Here is a 22,902-nt window from a genome sequence, read left to right on the forward strand (position 1 = left end):
ATGTAATAAAGGAAACAATCTCAATACCTGAAGCAAATATCACCAACAGTACTGCTGCTTTTATGCGTATAATGCAGGAAATATCCATCCAAATCGGTTAAATCCTTTCTTGAACCTGATTTAAAAGCGATGATGCGCGCGCACAATGTATTCAGATGGTAGAAACACACAAGTGCACTGATCCACACATAAACAAGAACGAAGCAGGAATCAATAAACTAGGACTAGGATGGTATATTTCCGCTCATGAATCCAGTAACTTCAATTTTCTGGATATGAAACTTGATGTGCAAGTTAAAAAGCAGAACGTGCAGAAGCAGCAGCTTCTGGTGTACAACACTTGCCCTCCACAAAGGACGACACTGATATCATAACATTACATCTCAGCTTTTACACTAACAATTAAATACAACATGGACAATGGAGGCAGCATCATCCCTATAAAGTACATATACAAGCCTCCCAAAAGAATGCAACCCAGAGTTTCCAATAATCTCTCAAACCCGAAAACTAGCCTGAATCCTAAATCCTGAAAACTGTCAGCTACCAAATACCAAACCTTGTTACAAAGCCAACAAGCAGTTCTCAATCCACCCTTATGCACATTTTCCACCTCCATCAAAAGAATTCTCTTCTTGGGTCCGGATGGGGGTTTTCACATCTCCGATAGCCCATAACGGGAGAGTGAGAACTCAACAATTTACACGGAAATAATTTACACAACCATCAAATGGAGCTGTTTAAACTAACCGATTGTGCCTAAGACCCTTGTTGAAATGAGGCTGCATCAACCGTACATACAACCCATTCATCTGAACCAAAGAATCATGGGTTCCCTGTTCTACAATCTTGCCGCTATTAAGAACCACAATATTATCCACATGCCTCATCATCGCTACTCTATGTGCTATGAGAATGGTCGTCTTGTTTCCCATGATTAGGGTATCAAGGGCCTCTTGCACTACTCTGCTTGATTCTGATTCAATCGCTGAGCTAGCCTCGTCCAATAACAAAATGGGAGCATTCTTCAGCACAACTCGAGCAATGGCTATTCTCTGCTTCTGCCCAGGAGTCAAATCGACTCCTCTCATGCCAACATGAGTATCATAACCATGAGGAAGACTGCTGATGAAATGATGGGCATTTGCAATTCTTGCTGCTTCTTTCATCTCAGCCTCTGTCGCATTGTGCCTCGCATATATAATATTTTCTTTGATGGTTGTTGAGAAGATGATGGGATCTTGTTGTACTAGACCCGTGTGGTTCCTCAACCATCTCACGTTAAATAGCTTCAAATCCCGAATCTCTCGATCAAGGAAATAATCGTGCTCTTTCCAGATCCTGATACACCTACAACTGCTACAGTTTGTCCTCCACTGACTTTAAGACTAAAATTGCTCAGTACATTGACCTCGGGGCAAGTTGGATAACAAAAGTCTACATTCTTGAGCTCAATGCTTCCATAGACATTGGGAGGTTTTAGGCCAGCAGTATCATCGGGATCTATCTTTGGGACTCGGTCGATAATTTCAAACACCGAAACAAGAGACTTGCGTCGCTTCAGTATGTATGGGGCAAGCCCGAAAGGTTCCACAAGCGCAAAGGTGGCAAAGGAGAATACAATGTATTCTTTGAGCGCTGTGGCAATTGTGAGATGGCCGTCCCTTACAGATACAGCAGTATACCACAGAAGAACAGCATTACAGGCAAAGAGAAGGAATTGTGAAAAGCCAAAGGCAAAACCAATGCCCATTCCATGAATAAAGCTCTGCTTGAGTATTTTTCCAAGCTGCCATCTGTACAGTTCCATCACCTTGTTGCCTGCACAGAATGCCACAACAGTATAGATGTTTCTAACTGCATCCTCGAGGACCAAAGAAGCCTTCCTGTGCATCTCCTGAATGCCCCTTGAGAACCCAGCAAGCCACATTTTCTGCAAGTACATCATAATCATAATTCAAGACCACATGTTCTGCAATTTTTATTACTGTTATGTAATTATTATCAGTTAAATAAATTTAATATACAGAATAAGACCAGCGAGCGCTTTATGCATGTAGAATTGAGTATAAAGCACCCGGAACATTTAGGCATAAGTTCCCACAGATAACTAGCATGCTAGCTTTCACAAGATAACCAGTAAATAACATTTGAATAAGATGTATTGGACAACTAATGCTATACATGTCACAAAAAGCTTTAGCTCTTTATCATTACAAAACCCATGTCATGTCCGATGTTGCATACTCAGATCCAAAAATTTCACACACACATTCATAGCAGATGATGGAAATGAGCTATCACCTCATTTCTTGGGGTTCACACCGAATCTATTTGATAGATGATTTAGTAAAATAAGCAACTGAGAGATACAATGCGGCCCAACATGTTAGTCACATCTAGCTCATTTTACAAAATAAGGTGGCAAGCGCGTACACAAATATACACACACAAATGGGCAAGGTTAATGCACATAGCATGCAACTAAAAAGTTAACAATTATCAATATGCATTTGCTGATCCATATCATTTACCAATGGAGGCACTCATCCATATTGTTAATCCAAACCATTCATTGTTATTCGCACATCATCAAAGACAAGTGAACCGAAACTTATGTGTTTTGAGTTTTTTAACCTGCGAGTCAAGCAAATTACCAGCCGTTCATTTATAGATCATAAGATGTATACACTAGAAATTTGCAATCGTTGTGATTTTTTTCAATTGTATATAGGTCACAGTGAACAGTTTAGATCATCAACATATATGGTCGAACATTAAATTATATAAAAATAGCCAACATTTTTTTAGGGAACCACCCACTTTTCAAGTTTTCATGAATTGCTCTCCAAAGTTCTCATTTCGCTTGATAGAAACTAAGTGACACCCATACCCAAAAGAACCTAGATGCAAATCGACAATATTTTTTAAAAGTGAGCGCCTAGCCCGACTAAGCCTAAGCAGTACCTAGTTCGCCCACCTAGTTCTTTGGAGCACCTAAGAAGCATGGATTGCTTATGCGGATTGCATCATTTAGATCTTGGTCGTGATTCTCTCCATTACCACCTCCGACCTCCTACGGCCTCCTCCACCAACTATGAACACCTCCTTCACCACCTCCATGTAGAAATGGCAGGATTCAGGAAGACAGATTGGCGGTCGACCGCGGCGGTGGACCCTAGTTGTATCCCTAGTTGTATTTGTTGAGGGTTTATGAGAGATTTGTAACCCTAGTTGTATCCCCTTGATTTCTAATAGTGAAAACTCCCCCCTCCTTGCCCCGTGGACGTAGGCATCTCGCCGAACCACGTAAAATCTGGTGTTGACTGTGTTTGTGCTATTGTTTGGTGTGGTTGTTTATCTCTCTCGGCTATTTGTTTGGATCTCGGCATAGGGGTTTCTTCCCAACACTCCAACCTTCAGCAAAACCACCTTCACCACCACTTAAACAAACCAAAACAGAATAAAAAAAAGAAAGAAATCCACCTAGGTCCTGTAGGGTCAAAATTGTCTATCTTAATTAGTTGCATATAGGCACATCAGGCACATCCAATTAAGGTAGATAACTTTGATTTGCATATCAATCCCGTCAAATTCACCTTACAGGAGAGAGTTTTATTTTTTATGTGGGTTATTGGTTTCCAATAGACTCAAGAGTCTATTGTTAATTACCATTTATTAAAAAAAAACCTTCAATTAAGAGTCAACAAATGTCATCAAAATAAAAGAAAACTCATAAAGTAAGAAAGCACCATAATTTTATTTAAAAAAAAAGATCATATACATGGCTTAACCAGGGGCATATCCCCAATGTACAACTTTCATGTAAAATCTTATACTAAAAATGCGACAATTGAATTTGGATTTGGGTTTGCCTTTGAGACATGAAATAGAGTTTGGATTTTGAGTCTAGTTTAGAGATGCAGAGGTCAAGTTTGGATTTGAGATTTTAGTTTAGTAACATAGATATCAATTTTGTATTCGGAATTCCAGTTTAGCGACGTAAAGGTCAATTTTAATTTGAAAGAGGTTAGTGACATGAAGGTCAAGTTTGGTTTGGCATAATTTAACGACGTAGAGATCAAATTAGATTTAGCCTAGTTCAGTGACGTAAAGGTCAAACTTAAAATTTTCCTAACCACACTCAAATTAGACATCCTCTTCCAGTTGAATTCACCAATGCAAAACTCTATAAGTTAGCAACATAGCTAGGCTTGAAATCTTAAGAATAATGTCGCATAGGTGTTTGTGAAATTTTTAAAGATTGTAGGAACGAATCGGCTGAGAGCATATACTGCAATTGAGAAGGTGCATATAATTCTCTTATTCCATTTCTTCTTATCAATTGTCAAAGTTAACTCGCATTAATCGTGCATCATGATAGGCACAATACTCACGCAATATCTTTATAGTCAATTATTGGTTCTTTCCTTCTCCTTTTCTTTTCCTTTATTTTTGATTTAGTCATGACCCAACGACGATTCTTTACGCTTTATTTTGCTTGCAAGATTCGGCTAACTTCTCATCTTAATGTAATTAACTTTTCTAGTTTCTTATTTTTTTAAATATATAATCACAAAATTAGGACCAAGGAAACTCAAGATAAGGAGTACAAAAACTCCGAATCATGACGATTTCTTTTCATTTTATTCTCTTTGCCCTTAAGAACAAACACCATGGTATCTCCTCTTTTTTATGTTTATTTGGTGGGAAGATGGCTGGAAGACTTAGGCTTGAAATGAGATGACATGAGAAAGAAACAAAGCAAGAACACCTGATTATCGTTTTTGCTGGGAAAGAGGAGCTTTAGGCTTTGTTCTTCTGTGGAGCAATTCAGCGATATTTTTTCTTTTTGTCTCTCTTCTTTTTTTTTCCTTTCTAAGATCGCCCGAGGCTTTTATATATGATATGCTATAGGCGGTGGCTAAATTAGATGAGTATGATAATATATGATTTATTGGGAAGATGATGTCAAACTCAAACTGTAAATATCTATTCTTTTAACATGTCTCATAAAGAGTGAATTCTAATTTAAAATCTTACTTTATATTCAACCCTATGAGATTGGATTTTTTTTAACTGGGTTCTAAACTTGATTGGATGTTGTGGATAGATTTGATAAAAATCAAATTCAATGCAAACAGTTCCAATTTGCTTTTGCTCATCCTCTTTGGTATAGGCTATTGGATAAAAAAGCATCCAACATATAAGCTCTTTTATCCTCTTGTTATCACCATGTTGATATAATTTGGAGTTTAATTTTCTTTTATGGGAGTGCATTCGAGAACCAATGTGCATCAATTCTCTGTGAGTTATCCACAGCTTGTAAATACCCCTTATAGCAATAATTTAAATTTGTTAACATTATTATAGCCAATAAAGTCCAATTTAATTCCTTGTTTATGTTGCTCGATATGAACTATTCACCCCTACCTGCCCACATCTCTCTTTTATTTGAACAAATCAGGAACCGTAGGAATCTTGTTGAATGATGAAGCTAGTTTGTAGCTTTTTTAAAAAGCTTCAAAAAATGCCCCCCAGTGGGGTTCTTCAGTGTTAGCTATACATGAGAAGCCCATTGTATACATCATATTTTTTTATTGCTATCATGAAATTTTCCGCTTATATGTTTATGAGGCCTTTTTAGTTGTTGCAGGTCATGGGATTCAATGGAACTCAATCACCCGAACGCCCCTCGCATAATCAAGCGTTACGTAAGAGATGTTGATTGCGATGGTTGTTTTAAGCTTGACAAATGGAAATAGGTCAATTCTATGTTGGATGGCCGAGACAAGTACAACAGGCTCTTCCTTTGTAATAACCTGTTTCCTTGGGAATATGAAAACTGTGAGCTTGTACCTCTCATTGAGAATGTGGAGGATTAGACTCTATTAGTTCAGAGAGCGACTGCATTATTGTTCAAAGGAGAGAGTAAAGGAGACTGAAAATTCAAGAGATCTGAGTGCTACAACTATGCAATAACCCGATCAGCTTGCTAAGCAACAAAGTTATTAGGTGGAGAGATAGCGTAAGAGAAGGCAGAGTAATGAGGCACCTCTTTTTGCATCCACGACGCACCAAAATACAACAAGATCAAAGGTTTCGCAGAATGGACAAGATATATGCTCATCAAAGCACGGAGTACTCTTATTAAATCTGGTACAACAAGATCAGAGGTTTTGTAAAATGGACGAGGTATATGCTCATCAAAGAACAGAACACTCTTATTAAATCTGGTGTTTACAGGGCTGTGTATATCTCATTGTTTAACTACGAAATGACTACCACAAAATTTTTGAAAGGCTTTGCTGCAAATTGGAATCATAAGACGAATATTTGTATCATACAAGATCGTGAGTGGACAATGACGCTATGGGATTTACGGGTGATTTCAAGCTTGCCAAGTTATAGGGATTAGTATGATGAGTATGTTCCATCTAACTCGGAATTATTCGAAGTGGAGGAGTCTACAGAGGAGGAATGTGAGATTTAGAAATGGCCTAACTCAATGAGAAAAGTCTAGGAAATCAAGTGTGGGTTTTAGTGGGTGGATCACTCATTCCATCACTGCAAATGGAGCACTTAAGAAGGGTTAGGGCGACCCAAGGAATCCCCTTGATATGGGAGATAATATGCTTGAATTTTCTAGGAGACCCTAATAAAGTGGACAAGGTTACACCGGAGACCCTAATAAAGTGGACAAGGTTACACCGCGAGGATTTGATGAGGAAACATTCTCAACTGCTTATTCCACGTTATGGTTGAATTCATTTGTCTTGCCTTTTGGCTCAAGATCTATAAAACCTGAAACCTTCGTGATGGCTAATAAAATGGCTCAAGGAATAAAGATATCACTTACTCCACCTACACTACATTGCATTTATCATGGATTACAGGAGGTCTCAACCACTACGGCTTCAAGGCAGAACAACGTGACTCTTCCTCTACATTACTTGTTCAGTTTCTTTGCGTATTATATCCCGAGTTTGTATACAAACCTTGCTCCAAAAAATTTGAGAAAGCGTTTCACAGAATTGGTCGCTATAGCAGGGAGTATTTATGCAAATATTTCTTCTTATGACTTCTCTTTATTTTTCTTGAATACCATCAAGCAAAAACATTGTTTTGTCATGCCACCGCTACGTGTTGGTACAATACAAAAAACAACGCCAATTTAAAGATGGACTTTCCTGACAGTTCTTCTGTAGCAGAACTAAATCTCAAGATGGATTTTCTGATTAGTATCAGAATGAGTTGGCTTCCATATAAGAGTAGTCCCACCTATATTTTAGAGGCATACAACCCTCATCGCGTTGCAAATTAGTTTGGTCTTTTACATGATACCCCAATTGATTTTCTTGACAAATCTCAGATTGAATGTAACCTAGGCTTCCTTGCAAAATCATAGGTTTCCCTTTTGAGAAAAGACACTAACTCCTCTTTCGTAATTCTGGGCAATGCAAGCGATTTTTATATCACAGAAAAATATGCATTAAATATTCATATTGCCTATACAACATACAGATAATTCATGAGAAATCGACTAGGCATTGGTAATTCTAGTCATCAAGCTAAGAGGAAACGAAAACTCAGGACGATTCTGACAAGAAGAATGATAAGAAGCTAAAGATTGACCGCTTTCTTCTCATGGGAACTCAAAATCAACCGCTTCAACTCCTCGACCTCGTTGACATCCACCACCTCTTCTAATCAATCCTAACCTAATTGACAGGTATTTCTATTTCATTGTTGTGAACTATGACAATTTGATATGTTAAATCCTACCATTATAATTTATATCCCATTTTATTTGGTATTGTTTTAATTTGCCACGCTCTTTTACGTATATTGCTCACATGTCAAAAATTTCTATCTGAGCAATGTCTTTATTTGCTTCTTCTTTTTCTTCTTTTCTTTTCTTTAATTTTTTTATGGTTGCTTCTTATTAGTTAGAAGGCTAACAAAGATATTAGTTGTTATCTGATTAACACACGTCATTTCGAAAAATATTTTCTACACAAGATATTATTAAGTTGTGAGACGTCACTTTTTGCAATAAGTTTTCATACAAATATTTATATTAGCACTGAGTGTGTAACATGTAATGCACGGATTTGCTATGTTGAAGTCATTATTAATTTATCATCAATTATTAAGCTGTTAACTCTTTTCACATAAATATGAACTATGTTATGCACACATTGCATGCACCGGGAGTACTAGTTACATTTAAACTAAACCTTGACCCGTGGTTAATTGGAACTACCATATTATCTCATAGTCTCCATATGTATATCATGGTTCTACACGTTAAGAACTAATCTAACTTCCGCATTTTTAACAGAGGAAAGATGTTTGAAAAAATCCACCATTAAGCATGCTTGGATAGGCATAGTACTAGGATGGTGAACTACTAGAAATGCTCAGTTGGATATCCCAGTCAGTTTCCAATTAGACTTGAAATTCAACTTTTAGTTTTATTAACAGAACAAAATGCCAAGTTCATAAATGAATGAGAGATTAGTATAAGTGATTTACAATCCTTCCATTGAGATATGTGCTTCAATCCCCTCATCGTTTTCCAATTTGAATTGTGGAACGTGACACCCAAAGAAAGATGATACTTGGAATGCAATGCACATCTGAACTAAATTAATAAGAATAAGCCAAAGTTAAAGGGACTTGTGTAAGGATAGTTCAATGCAAGATGGATCAATAAAAAAACAAGTCAACAAACAGATAACTCAATAATGTCCAAAAGATCACAGTGTATAATGTATAGTGAATACCTGTGCTATAGCAGAAACCATAAGCACGGGTATTGTTGCCAATGCCACAAGTGCAACTCGCCATTCCAGCAACATCCCAATACCTAGGGCTACAAGAACTGCTGCAGTGTCCTGTATAAATATAGAAAGTCGATTGCTGAAAGCAGCACGCACAAATGTTGCATCATTTGCCAAACGCATGGATAATGTGTCTGCACCGTTCTCTTCTTCATCAAACCATCCAACCTCATTACGAAGCATCGCTGAAAGTTACAAGTGATCAGATAAAATCAATCTACACTGCAGTCACATGATATGCTACAAATATGTGAAAGTACAACTGCCAAGAAAAAATCTCGCATCATTACCTGAAAACATCATCCTTCGTACTCGCTCAGTCATCTTCTCCCCCATTATACCAAAATAGAAGTGCTGCAGAAAGTTAGCAAGCACAGTGATAAAACCCATGCATGCTATGATCAAGCACCATCTATTCACTTCATCGCGTATATCCTCGATATCAAGTCTATAATATGCTGATACTATAAGTGCGATAGTGTAAGCAAGGAGCGGATTAAATGAACCAAAAATAGCAGCACCGGTACTCCCCAGAAGTGCATAAAGCCATTCCGCAAAACTGAGCTGTGCAAGCCTCCAAAATGATGGTGGCTTTTGGTGCTGTGAGTCCTTTGCCTTCCTCTGTTTAACAGGGAAGTCGTCAAATTGATTAAGGGGGCGACTAAAGGTTTTTGAATGGGATCGTTCATTTTCCGGATCAGATGTCAAAAGTGGTGAAATAGGTGATTCTGGATCAGAATTATTTGAAGTTTGCCGATGTAAAGCTTGAACATCAATTTTGGGTAGCTCAGGCAATTTGATTTCAAAACTATCTTGCCTTTTGATAGATGGTGCTCTTTCTACTGCCACCAAGGGCATCCCATTTTCCACCATTTGCTCAGAAGGTGGGCTTTGAACATCTGGTGACTCATGAGCGCTGTAATTAGCATCTGACTGCTGAAATGCATGAAATCCATGTGTCCTCTGGAGGGAGGGTGACTTTGCCATCTTGGGAGAAGATGGATCTTGAAAGCTATGACTTGCTGATGAATCCTTCTCAACCTGAAAAGCTGACGGCTCTTTGTAATTCTTGATAGGCGTCCTGAAAATGTTTGAGAAATGGTTTTACTGATAGAAATTTCAGGGTGCAATTTTTATTGGCCTAGTTTCTGTACACCTATTCAGGCATGTATATATACATGCTCCGGTCATGTTAAACTATTACTACTATTATTATCAACGATCTAAATGGTTTTCTAATTTTCTTTTATGTTTAAATATAATCTTACATAAAAATCATGCCAGCAAACCAGACCCAGTATAGCACAAATGTGGATTATACAAGGACCACATGCTTTTTAACATCCAACTAACAGAGGTCCAAAATAGCATTATGGCCAAAGAACTGTAGAGGATAACGCATGCAAAGATAATGCAGTTAATGATCTGTAATAGGTAGTGCATGCCACAAAGGTTTCTAATTCAACAGTAAGACACGAAGACAACGCAAGCAAAGATAAATATTAAAAGTGCAAATGGAATCATATTGAGAACAGAGAAGGTAATCAAGTCAGACCACACACTTGAGAAGGCACTTGTTAGAGAACAAGGACTATACAGATAAGATGCAAATATGGAACTTTATGAAGGCAACAGTAAAGAACTGGAGGTGCGTCCTTTGGCAAGTTTACCTTTTGGGGAGCTTTGCTGCTTCCTCACATCTGAGAAGTTCTGCATAAAGGCCATCCAGTGTCAGCAATTCATCATGTGTACCCATTTCAACAAGTTGGCCCTCCTCCATAACAGCTATATAATCAGCATTGCGAATAAGGCCAAGTTGCCGAGCTATAATTATAGTTGATCGTCCCAACATTAGTATATCTAATGCCTCTTGAACAGCTTTTTCTGCCTCAAAGTCTAGCCCACCAGTGACCTCATCAAGTAAAAGAATATATGGACCTGAAAGAACAGCTCGAGCGACAGAAAGCTTTATTTTATGTTCTTCTGTCAGAGCTAAGCCAGCCCTGCCAACCTGAGATGCATCATATTAGATATGCATGGAAAGGATTAAAAGATGGAATATGAAACATAGTGACACAGTGGATAATTTGAAACTGTGCACTCTACCTGGGTATCATATCCTTTTTCCAATGAGCTGATAAATGTATGTGCATGTGCTGTTTTCGCAGCCTCCTCTATCTGATCAAACGTAGTAGATCTTCCATATGCAATGTTCTCTCTGATGCTCAAACTTAATAATGCTGGTTCTTGAGTCACCAGACCTATTTGACTCCGTAACCATTCTAGCTTTAAGTTCTTTATATTCTCTCCATCCAGAAGGACCTCTCCTGCACCAAAAGACGAGGAAAAAAAAAACCATTCAGTTAATCATACGATCTAGACTTCAACAATCAAAATGATATGTGCACAAAAGAGAAGCAGATGTTGAACTTCACCCAATGTGGGATCATAGAAACGCTCCATAAGAGGAATTATACTGCTTTTCCCAGAACCATTCCTGCCAACAAGTGCCACAGTTTTTCTAGCAGGTACAGTTAGGTAGAAACCACTCAGTATGGGAATTTCAGGACGAGATAGGTAGCTGAAGTATACATTCCGAAATTCAATGTTTCCTTGTACTGAAACCAAGGTATTTCCATCCTGATTCACATTGGATGTTGAACGACTTATCATCTCATACAGTCTATAAGCAGCAATTCTTCCTTGCTCGAATGAATAGAAGTTTGTGGCAGCTTGATTTAATCCACTGCAAATAATATAGAAATGTAAGCAAGAAGAATGTGCAGTTGTACAAATTATAATCTTAAGAAGTTAAAGATGCTTACAGGCCACTCAAAATCACTGCAAATAGCGCTGTGATAATTTCACCACCATTAGCTTTACCCTGTGAAATCAGAATCCTTCCGACCCAAAGTTGCAGAGCACAAGAGCATATGGCAAGTCCATATGTGAATCCAAGTCCAAGCCCTTGCACAAGACTGATCAATATCCCATAACGTAATGTTGCTTGAAGAGACGTAGCATAAGAATACTTTGCTAATGTCTCATTAGTGAAGGCATAGAGAGTTCTAATGTAAGATATAGCCTGCAAAATTATGAAGGTAGAAATGATAACCAGTTATATCTCTTAAAATATGAAGCACAAGTAAAGAACATATAGGCCAATTGATTACAGATTTTACACTAGTGTGCACTCTTCTAATTAAAAATTCAAAATGTAAAAATCAAACACATCAAGAAACATCAGTACCCATTGCTGAAGACACAAATGTGACATAGCATCTACTTCTTTCTATATGTGTGAGTGTGTGTCTGTGTATACACACACACAGAGAGAGAGCATCTACTTGTTAACTTAAGCATGCCAAAAACACTGATATTTTAAACTTGTTCTTGGAAATAAAACAAAAGGCAACAAGTCCATCAAAATAATGCAAGGCTTTCAAGCAATTCAATCCTTTCAAGGTTAACAAACTGATATGCAAGTTGACGGAGTTCGCATTAAGAAAGTACCTGCTCAGCTATGCTTGCTGCTTCTGCATAGGCATCTTGAATATTTTCTGCAAGCCTATGAAGGAATATATTTGAAATTCCTCCAGCAGCAACAATGAAAGGCCCGGTGCCTAGAGTCAAAAGTGCAATCTGCCAACAATTGATCACCCCAATGACAAGACCACCAAAAAAAGTCGCCATATTATGTATATAATTGCCAACCTGTAATATCAAACAGATGGCAAAAGAAGATTACTTTTGGACTAAACATGCAATTTGTTAGGAGGAAAAGTAAGAGCAGTGCACAAGATGGATCACTTGAGTATTTGTACATACTTTCTCACTAAGAGCAGACTGAATGAGCAAGACATCACTCAGGACTTGACTGACTATATCTCCATTGTTCCCATAAGTGTCAAAAAAACTCATATCCTGGTTGAGCAGTACTTGGACATATCTTGATCTGATCACTGCTGTTTGTCTTTCCCCAGTAAGAATCCAACATGAGACCTCTATCCGATTTATGCAAGTTCAGTAACCAAGTCCAAAAATGTGAACCAAGAACATGTGAACAACGCAGAAACTTCATAATTAAATTTACCTATCCATCCAGCTGCAAAAACACCTGCAGCTATATAAATGATGTACAGAGCATGCTGCAATGTTGACAAACAAAAATCGGTCTTAACAACAGATTGAGAACTTTTATCAAGACATCAAACTTCGGAATGAATCACTCTTATAGAAGTTATAAATATAGAAAAAGAAAGGAATCATGAGATCTAATGGAAAATTGACAAGATCATATCTCATAATAAAAGTAAGTTACCTGGAAGGAACAAAATACACTATCCTAAAGCAGCTTATACATGAGAAATGGAAGAATAATAGACTACATGATACAACTTAAGAATTGTCCTACCTGAAACTAAGTTATCGCTACAGAAAGTTTGAAGTGAAGTCATGCTACAATTTGCAAAACCGAAATTAGCACGACAAAAGAACGAAGTGGATGAGATGTAGTTAATATTAACTGTCATCTAGTGTACACTGTAGTGTGGCAGAGGCATTAAGATAATGAGCCCTCCAATCTAATTAATGAAGCAATTATGAAATAGAAGTTAATGGAAAGAAAGAAAAGAGGAAACCACATGATGGATGATGAGTATAAATTTATTCAAATGTATAAATTGACACGGTAAGCACCACAAGTAATATGCTAAAAAGATTTATACCTGTCAATTTTTCCTAAAGTAGAATTTTGATCTGTTGATGTTCCAAACTTCAGAAAGGTATAAATCAATATGCAGGTATATGCACAAGTCTTTTCTAAAGAAAGTTCTCTTTCTGATACATACTTGAGATTAGTATCAATTTAATCATACAGTTTTCTGATTTTACCTCTTTCCAGATAAAGTGTGGCCATAATTAAATTTACAAAAAACTTTGTAACCTATTGTTCTTTGTACAATTACTTGAAGAAGTATCAATCTTATCATATAATTTTTTACCTCACCACTTTCTTTTAGATAAACCATGCTTTATAATTTATATAAGCGTTAATTTAATCCAAACTTCACAATTCGTTCTCTTAGGTACATAATTCCATTTTTTTATTAAAGAAAAATATGTATTTTTATTAGGGTTAATTACATATAGAAACCCTGTAATATAGACCAGTTGCAACTTAACACTTTTAATTACATATAGAAACCCTGTAATATAGACCAGTTGCAACTTAACACTACTCATCTGTGACACTAGCATATAGACACTCCCGCCACTACCACCACTTATTAGCATCATCAAAACTTAATTAATTAGTCAGAACTATAACATGCAAGACATGTGATAGTACTTGACCCTTTATCCCTCAGGCTGCAATTGTAGATAATCTCTCCCCCCTTCTTTTTCATCTCTTTTTCCTCAGACCAAACTCCAAGTTGAAACCCAGACACAAACATGAAAACCCAAGTCGAAAATCTTCCAAGAGTGAAACCCTCCCTCTATATAATATTTTCCTTGTTAACCTTACCCCCTCTACTTTAAGAAAATTCGCCCCAAAATAATCTCCTGTTTCACATGAAACCTTCATAGCTTCGCTGCTTCAGTCTCACAGCTAGTAGATATCAACCTCTCACAATCTTCTTATTTGCTAGCGCTTGGTCCAAAAACAAAAGACAATATTTTTCTACACATCAAAATTAACATGTCATATTTTGAAGTGTAAAATTAAATACTTTTCGATTGAGACATTTCCAGAAATGTTAGTTTCATGTTATAAATTAGAGTTCTTTGCAGATACTCTTAGGGTCAGAGTAACTTGTCATCCGCCTTCTTTCATGTTTTAATCTCTGTAATCTCTTAGCATTAATTTCATTTCTTCTGTTAGGTGTTCTTAGGGAGTTAGGGTTATTCCATTTAGCTAAAATAACGCTTTAAATTTAAATCCGAAATTATATATTTATAGAACTGGGTTTGGATTGCAGATTGCTAAGTTTTTTAAGATAAGAAACTTGCTTAGTGGATCCATTATGTAGCTTTTGGAGATTACAATGCCTTAAGAGTGGTTCAATATTAAAAGAATTGACATCTTAGATAACACAAACTTGATTTTATCAGAAAAATATGGCTCTTTGGCATATGCATGGACATTGCCAAGAAGAAAATGTTTGCCAGAAGCTCCATATAAAATTATTGGAACATATTGCCATGAATGTAGTTTTTATGGAAGCACCAACATGTTGATCTTGTCCATGCGAAAATGAGGCAATATTCTGGATCTAATAGAGTAGCTCGAGAAAAAAAGAACATACTAAGAAAATGAAGAAGTAGGAAGACCATTTAATCAAAATCAACCAATCAAACAATAGAAACAATAAACATAGAGCAGAGATGAGATGTGCATGCAGGAATCACATGGATACTAGAAGGAATGACTGTAAGAAATAAAAGGTTTTGGAGTGACTTATAGAAAAATGACGTGACCAAGTCAAGATGACAAGATCAACTAAAAAATCAAGAAAAATTGTTAAGTACAGTGCTCAATAGACAATAAGAACCATGGCAATTGTGATAATAACAAATTGAAGGGAAAAAAACATAGGTCGTGACAACCACAAACACCTGTAGAGATGAGTTATGATAAGAAAAATATAACTCCGGATAGTGAGAAGGACAATTCAAGGCTGGTTTCTAAAAACACAAAATTTAACAAGCAGTAAAACATAATTACGTCAGCGGTAACTAGTAACTACCTGAATTGTTTGGCAACTTCTATGAAAAGGCACCACAGAAGTAAATTCAGCCTCAGAGGTTGAAACATGCTTAAGCTAGTTTTTTATTCTTCTTTACAAATGTATTTTTCATAATAATAAAAATTCTCCTAAATTCCTAATAATAGATAACTGAAGAAATTTAAAATGTCAAAAACAAGAAATTCAACAATAATTCCCCAGAAAGTCTACCCCAAAGTTTAACCCTTTTCTTTCCCCAAAAATCCTCAAAATCTAAACCTCACCACCTTGAGCTTCTAAACAACTCACCATCATCCCCATGCATGGGCCAATTCAATGTTGTGAATTTGTGGGTTCAGAAAATTGGTTGTTGTCCCAAAGAATTCATGTATATAATTAGTTGAGAAAGAGAGGATCATTCGTGTAACAGAAAATGAACTCCCGATTTCAATATAAAGTTGTGAGGTTTAACTACTTCTTGGTTTTTCAGATAGTTTGCTTGTGAGGTAATAGGGATTTTTTATGTTTATTAGTGTTTCTAGAGGACAAGCACATTCATTGAGAGTTTTTACTTAAGTTCCCTCCCATAGTTGTTGTACTTGATTTGCAAAGCGGAGCCAGATAGATTTCCTGCAACCTAAGTTTAGGAAAACCTAAAGCAATACAAACAAGATATTTAGCACTAGACCCTGCCTTAAAGTTTATTAAACCTTTTCTTTACAGAAAATCCCCCAAAATCTGAAACTCACCTCCTTAAACTTGTAATACAGCTCATCATTATCCTCGTGCATCGGCAAATCAGAACATTGGGATTGCGAATCCAACAAACTCGATCACCCTCCTAGCAAAATTTATGTATAAGAGAAATTGTGCCCCTGGTTTCAATATAAAATTGCAACGTTTAATTAGTTCCTGGTTTCTTAGAAAGCTCACTTGTGGGTTGTTAGTGATTATCTTGTATTTTGTAATATGTTGGGAAGTAGGGTGTGATAAATTTCCTCCCACCCAAGTTCCGTAAAAACTAAAGCTCTACAAAAACAAGACAACGTTCACTTGTTGACTTTATGACATTATGTATATGTTAGCTGAAAGATTTATGCATATGTTTAATTGAAAGAGAGGGATAAGCTGAGTAACAGAAACTGTACTCATGGTTTCAATACAGCATTTATGAAGTTTAATTAGTTCTTGGTTTCTCAGAAAGTTCTCTTGTTGATTGTTAGTGATTATTCGTGGATAAGTTGAGTAACAGAAACTGTACTCGTGGTTTCGATATAACATTTATGAAGTTTAATTAGTTCTTGGTTTCTCAGAAAGTTCTCTTGTTAATTGTTAGTGATTATTTGTGGTATATTTGGAAGAGGGGAGTGAGAAATTTCCTGCCACCTCAGTTCAGCAAAACCTAAAGCTCCAGAAAACAAGACATTGAACACCATCCAAAGAAATATATGACATCATGTATATGATTACTTGAGAGATGTATGTATACGATTATTTGCAAGAGAATGGTGTGAAAGAAAATACTCCTAGTGTCAATATAAAATTGTTTAGTTTAATTAGTTCCTTGTATCCTGGAAAGTTCGGCTGCGGGTTGTTAGCGATTATTTGTAGGGGGTGAGAAATTTCCAGCGACCTGAGTTCAGCTACAAAACGAGACATTGGGCACTAGAAATTTATGACATTATCCACATGACTAGTTAATTAATTGAGATGTTTGTGTATATGACTAGTTTTCAGTCATTGTTCCTTGTGTTTTGGAATGAGGATGTGACGAATTTCCTGCCATTTGAGTTCAGTAAAACCTAAAGCTCTATAAGAAAAAGCAGTAAAGATTAAAATCTCACAAAAGATCAAAACTCACCTCCTTGAACTTATAAAACAACTGATCACTATCCCCATGTATCGGCGAACCCGTCCGCTGAGAGTCCAGCAAATTGATCGCCCGCCCGAAGAAATGCAAGTACACAACCAGCGCCATCCGTGCGCCCGCGCCGCCCAACGAACCGACGGCCCATGTCGAGCGCCATCGAGCCCGCTCAGCGCAAAGCGAACAGCCTCAGAGAACGCACCGCCCGGCCGGCGGAGGCTCGATCTCCTCAGGCCTCGTCGACTACGCGCCTCCTCGTCCTCCACCTGCCCCACTCCCTCGACTCACGGAGCTCCAGTACTCGAGACGACGCGACTCCGGACGCTCTGAGCGATCTCGGAGACTGGGCGTTAGGGGCGTCGTGGGGTGGGGACCACCCGAAGAGGCTGCGGGAGACCATCGTATAAGGAGCTCCGGCGATCTCAAAACCCTAAACCCTAGAAATTCATCGGAGTTTTGAGGAGGGAAAAGGATCTATTGGGCCTTTTGAGGAGAGAGAAGAGGCGTGGCTTTTGGAGCACGCGATTTGGGAAAGAAGAAGGAGAATTTTGTAATTTCCCCCCATTTTTTTAGTGATTTGAAGCTCGACGGCGAAAAATTAGTGCTATTTTTGCAGATAGCCCCTTTACTTGGTGAATTTGTCGTAGAGATCCTATTTTAGGAAAGGTTAATCTAGAGTTTTGAGATGAGATACCATTTTCCTTAATTAGATTGTCTAGTTGAGCTTGGTCGGGGAGTGCCTCCACATAGATTCTTGAATATTAGGAAGATTTTAGAAAGATTAGATATCACTTTAAGGAAAATAAATGTATCCAGAACTGTCGAATAATATGTTGGGAAGAAATACAACCCTTACCAGAGTTGCGCTTTAAACAAAGACTAAGAATTAACATGAAAGCTTAAACTATATATTTATTTATTTTAATTTAGGCTCACCACTATTTCATAAACTTTTACGGTGCAAGACTATACTCACATGTGAAATCTCTAACAAAGATTGGGCTCATGCTATTTTCTTGTAATAATATAGGAAAACTAAATTGTGGATTTGGAAAAACGTCATTAGTAAATAATTTAGGGTCTTACATATGAAAATAACCACCAGGTAACTTGATCAGTCTAAATATTAGAGAAGACCCATTTTTAACTAACCACTTGCCATAGTTGTACCTATCTTGATGCAAGAGGGCCCGCGAATAAATAGGGTGAAAGATTTGGGTGAAGTTAAAAGTAGGCAAAAAAAAAGAACTTATCCTTGACTTGACCAGAGTCCTATGTTGACTGAGCTCTTGCAAGACCGGTAAGGATTGATAAAAAAAGAATCACCAAAGTGGAGAAAAGTAGCCATGTTTTGTGAAATTTACAAAAGAAGACATTGTTGTTTGTTTTTTGAGAAAAAGTCAGGGTCTGGGAGAGAATTTTCCACGAGCGGTCGACCGTTTCACCTGCCAGGCTGCCCCCACCTGAAAACAGCTGGATCCCGACACTCGGGATAAGTTCCAGCGAATCCAGACACCAGTAAATTAACACTTAACAGGGGGTTGTTTGCATATACACCCCTTACATCATGTGTATTTTCAAACATCAACTCTAAATCCCAATATTTCCAAAATAACCCCTCAAATCATCGATTTTGGAAACATCACCCTCAAAACAATTAATCATCAACTTTGATAAGCTAATTTGTCATTAGAATATAAAAATTATCAACAAAATAGTCATATTTCAGTACTATGTTGATGATTTGTTGACTGTAGGAGTATTTTTTTTCAGAAAGTTGATGATTTGAGGGATAGTTCTACAAATATTTAAATGTAGGGAGTATTTTTTTTTCCAACTATCCATGATTTAGATGGTATATATGCAAACAATCCATTAACAAATTGTAAACATTTTAACATTTTATTTACATACAGTAATTTATTCCAAGAAAACCTATCTTCACACAGTACTTTGTCTTTCTTCATTTCCTTAAATATTGGTAAACCCCTTTTTCGGCGTGGAAATACAAATTTTGGGGTTTTCCATGGTTTTCTTGAAATTGTGAGTTGTTTGTTTGTTTTGCTCAAAATCACCCAGAAAACTATCATGAATATCGACTCTTTCTCATTTGTTAGTTTGGAGAAAACTCTAAAGGAAATCACCACTTCCAGAAAATGAGACAGAATTAGTTTTTAGCCTATAATCAACGCTTAATAGTAATGCTCTATTATTTAATTTTTATTTTTAGGTTCCAACCCATTTCTGCTCAAAAAACTCGGAAATGAGTTTTCATATATTTAGATAACGTTTGTTAACATTTTAAGAATATATTTTTTGAAATTAAAAGTAACCAAACAAAATATTAGGATTGGGTAGGATCTATTAAGCATAGTTAACTTGAGACACTTGTTGACTCCTAGAGTAGGATTAACACTTAGTTATTTATGTGATATAACAAGTATTAAGTCTAATCTCTATTAGGATCTGGTATTGGGCGAAGAAACGAGTATTGGGTAGGATCTCCATTGTTTGTTTTTAGTGTATTGTTTTATTGTTGGAGAAGAAAGATGAAAAAACGGGCATGAGTCTTTATTGGGTTTAAGGGGGTTTAGGTATTAGATCGGGAGTGTAACTATCCTTACAAATAAAAAATTATCTTAAACAGAATATTCCCATTATTTATAACACCATCTAACCACAAGGACTAATATCGACATACTTAAGCAATTTGGGGGACTAATATCAAAATATAAAAAATTGAGGGACTTATAGCTAGAGACCGGTGATTAAGGGATCAATATCGAAAAAGCCCAAAAAAATAAATATGAATATTTTGGAGCGTAATATACAAATATGAAAAGTTGTAGGGTCTCTTATGATAAAACCCCAATCCAAACCGCAACAAAGACACTACGTGCTCCTCTACTCTGCCGAGCTCCAGCCATGGCCGCCTTCTCCTAAAATCCCAAAACCCTAATTCAACAGAATCCCAGAACTCTGACCCATGGATTTTTCACCTCTAAAGCCCTTTACCCATCAAAACCCTCTCCTCCCTAAAACCCTAATTTCCCTCAAAACCCCTCTCAAACCCTCACTCCCTCTCATACCCCGGCAACCCCATCTCAAGCCGCCGCGTCCTCCGCTGCTCCCCCCACCGTCCTGAACCCGCCGCCGCTCACCCTCACCGCCCGCCGCCGCCCTCTTCCTCTCCCGCTATCGCCTCCCCTCTCCCCATTCCCCAACCCGAAACCCTAACCCTAACCGACGACCTCCTCGATTCCGAACAAACCCTAGATTCCAATCTCAACGACCCCCGTTCCCTTCGACCCCTCCTCGACGTCAAAATCAAGTCCAACGAGATCCCCGAAGCCATCTCGGTCCTCGACCGCCTCATCGAGCTTGAGCCCGATGACCTTGATCTTCAACTATTGAAATCTCACCTACTCATCCAATCTGGTGATGTGAACTCAGCTAGGCATTTCATCGAACAGGTTATCCACAGAAACCCATTTTCAGTGGAGGCCTATAATGCGCTTATAATGGCGAACCGAGAAGCCGAAGAGGGATTGGATGGGATCCTTGAGAGGGTTGAGAAAGCTATGGAGATGTGCAAGAAGGCAAAGAGGAGAGAGGATTTGAGGGACTTTAAGCTGTTGAAGGCACAAGTGAAGGTTTGTGAGGGGAAGTATGAGGAGGCGATTAGGGTTTATGAGGAGTTGGTGAAGGAGGAGCCGAGGGATTTTAGGCCGTATTTATGTGAAGGGATTGTGTATAGTTTGATGATGAAGAAGGAGGAGGCGGAGAAGAAGTTTGAGAAGTATCGGAGGCTCGTGCCAAAGGGGCATCAGTATAGAGGGTTTTTCGATGATAATGTGATTGCGATGAAGGTTTTCGGGCAGATGGAGGAAAATAGGAGGACCCTGAAAATATGAGCTTGGAGGTTTTGTATTGCGAATGTGGGATGGTCTTTTTGTGTCAATGGGTTATATTTTTGTTGTTTCGACTTTGGTAGATTATCTATGATGTTATTCATCTTTGAGCATTTTGGTGATGATTTATTTATGTCACATGTTCATGTTGGTGATATGAATATCTTTTCTTCATGTCTAATTTTTAAGCCTTATTCATGATCTTAGATGTATTTTTACTGTCAAATATAACTGGTGGGGAACAGTAGTTATGATGTTGATAATATGAGATTGGAGGCTTTTGTATTGTGAATATGGCATGAGATTTTTTTTTATCGGTTATGTTTTTGTTGTTCCGACTTTGGTAGAGGATCGGTGATGGTATTTACGTTTGAGCATTTTGGTGACAGTGGTTTGAAATGTTCGTGTTTATGTCATGATACCTTTTTGTTGATATTTATTTTTTTTTAATCTTGGATGTGTTTTTATGATTACCATGATTTGGAGAATAGATTGGCCTGAAACAATTGCGGATTGAAGATATTGAGTTTGAAGGCTTTTGTATTGCCAATATGGTAAAGTATTTGTCTTTATCATATATTTGTTTCAACTTTGGTAGATGATTGATGATGTTGTATGTTATGATGGTATCTTCTAGTCGCTATTAAATTTCTGATCCTTATCTATTCTGCTGGTTATATTTTTATGATTTGCCGTTACTCAAAATATGCAGCATTTCTGAATGTGAGGGTCCGATTGAAGACATGATTTCGAAGGCTTTTGTGTTGTGAGTATGAGTTTGGAGCCAACAAGGTTTTGATGTCTTGTGTTTTATTGGTTATAATTTTGTTGTTTCAATTGCGATAGATGATTATTGATGTTGTTCATGTACGTGCATTCTGTAGATGGTTCTTCAGGTTATTTTAGATGTCGTGCTCATGTTGATGATATGATAGCCTCTTGTTGTTTTCTAATTCTTGGGTGTTATTTATTTTCTCGGATGCAATTTTAAACCATGATGCAAATAGAGTCAAAATTTCGAGCAATATTTGTACTTCCTCAATGATCTACCCTTTTGGCAGCATGGGCACCCTCCCTTCATCAATCTCTACAAATATTCGAAGCCCCTAGCCAAATGCGTTAGCTGATTAAACTTGTCAAGAGGAAAGTGCATAGAGACAGTTGAGGTTTACAAAAAGCTAGTGAGGGAGGACCTTACAAATCTTTTGTTGTATCTTCATAAAGTAATTTTTTTGGCAGATTGAGTAATGTGGATTAATTTACAAATTGTTTCCCCCCCCCCCAAGCTTAGCAGATTAGACCTGATAAGAGGAAGTACATACAGTTAAGGTTTAGAAAAAGCTAGTGAAGAGAAGCTTATACAAATATTCTACCAAGTGAGTTTTATTTATTATTATTATTATTATTTTTGCAAAAACCACTGCAAAAAGGAGTTTGTTTGTAAAATTGCATAATAATGTGAGGGGTTCTTTGGCAAAAAATATTAGAAAGATAAGTTAGTTCTGAAGAAGGTGTGGTGGGCAAAATAGAGGATGACGGAGGAGCAAGAT

The 22,902-nt window shown here is 37.4% G+C and overlaps 2 protein-coding genes across 2 annotated transcripts; one reads left to right on the forward strand and one right to left on the reverse strand.

The window, feature by feature from the left end:
• On the reverse strand, positions 211–17,986 carry LOC109841469 (ABC transporter B family member 20-like). The gene is given in 14 exon segments (XM_020410436.1): positions 211–1,303; positions 1,306–1,933; positions 8,790–9,031; positions 9,137–9,927; positions 10,517–10,857; positions 10,953–11,173; positions 11,282–11,592; positions 11,672–11,931; positions 12,360–12,560; positions 12,675–12,850; positions 12,940–12,994; positions 17,436–17,609; positions 17,730–17,802; positions 17,804–17,986. Coding segments are annotated over 14 exon segments (4,074 nt in total). The 5' UTR covers positions 17,842–17,986; the 3' UTR covers positions 211–740.
• On the forward strand, positions 20,627–21,637 carry LOC109843611 (protein SLOW GREEN 1, chloroplastic-like). The gene has a single exon (XM_020412556.1). The coding sequence runs from the start codon at positions 20,963–20,965 to the stop codon at positions 21,353–21,355; it is 393 nt and encodes a 130-aa protein (XP_020268145.1). The 5' UTR covers positions 20,627–20,962; the 3' UTR covers positions 21,356–21,637.

The sequence above is a fragment of the Asparagus officinalis genome, chromosome 5 (genome assembly GCF_001876935.1).
Source record: "Asparagus officinalis chromosome 5, Aspof.V1, whole genome shotgun sequence".
NCBI lineage: Eukaryota > Viridiplantae > Streptophyta > Magnoliopsida > Asparagales > Asparagaceae > Asparagus > Asparagus officinalis.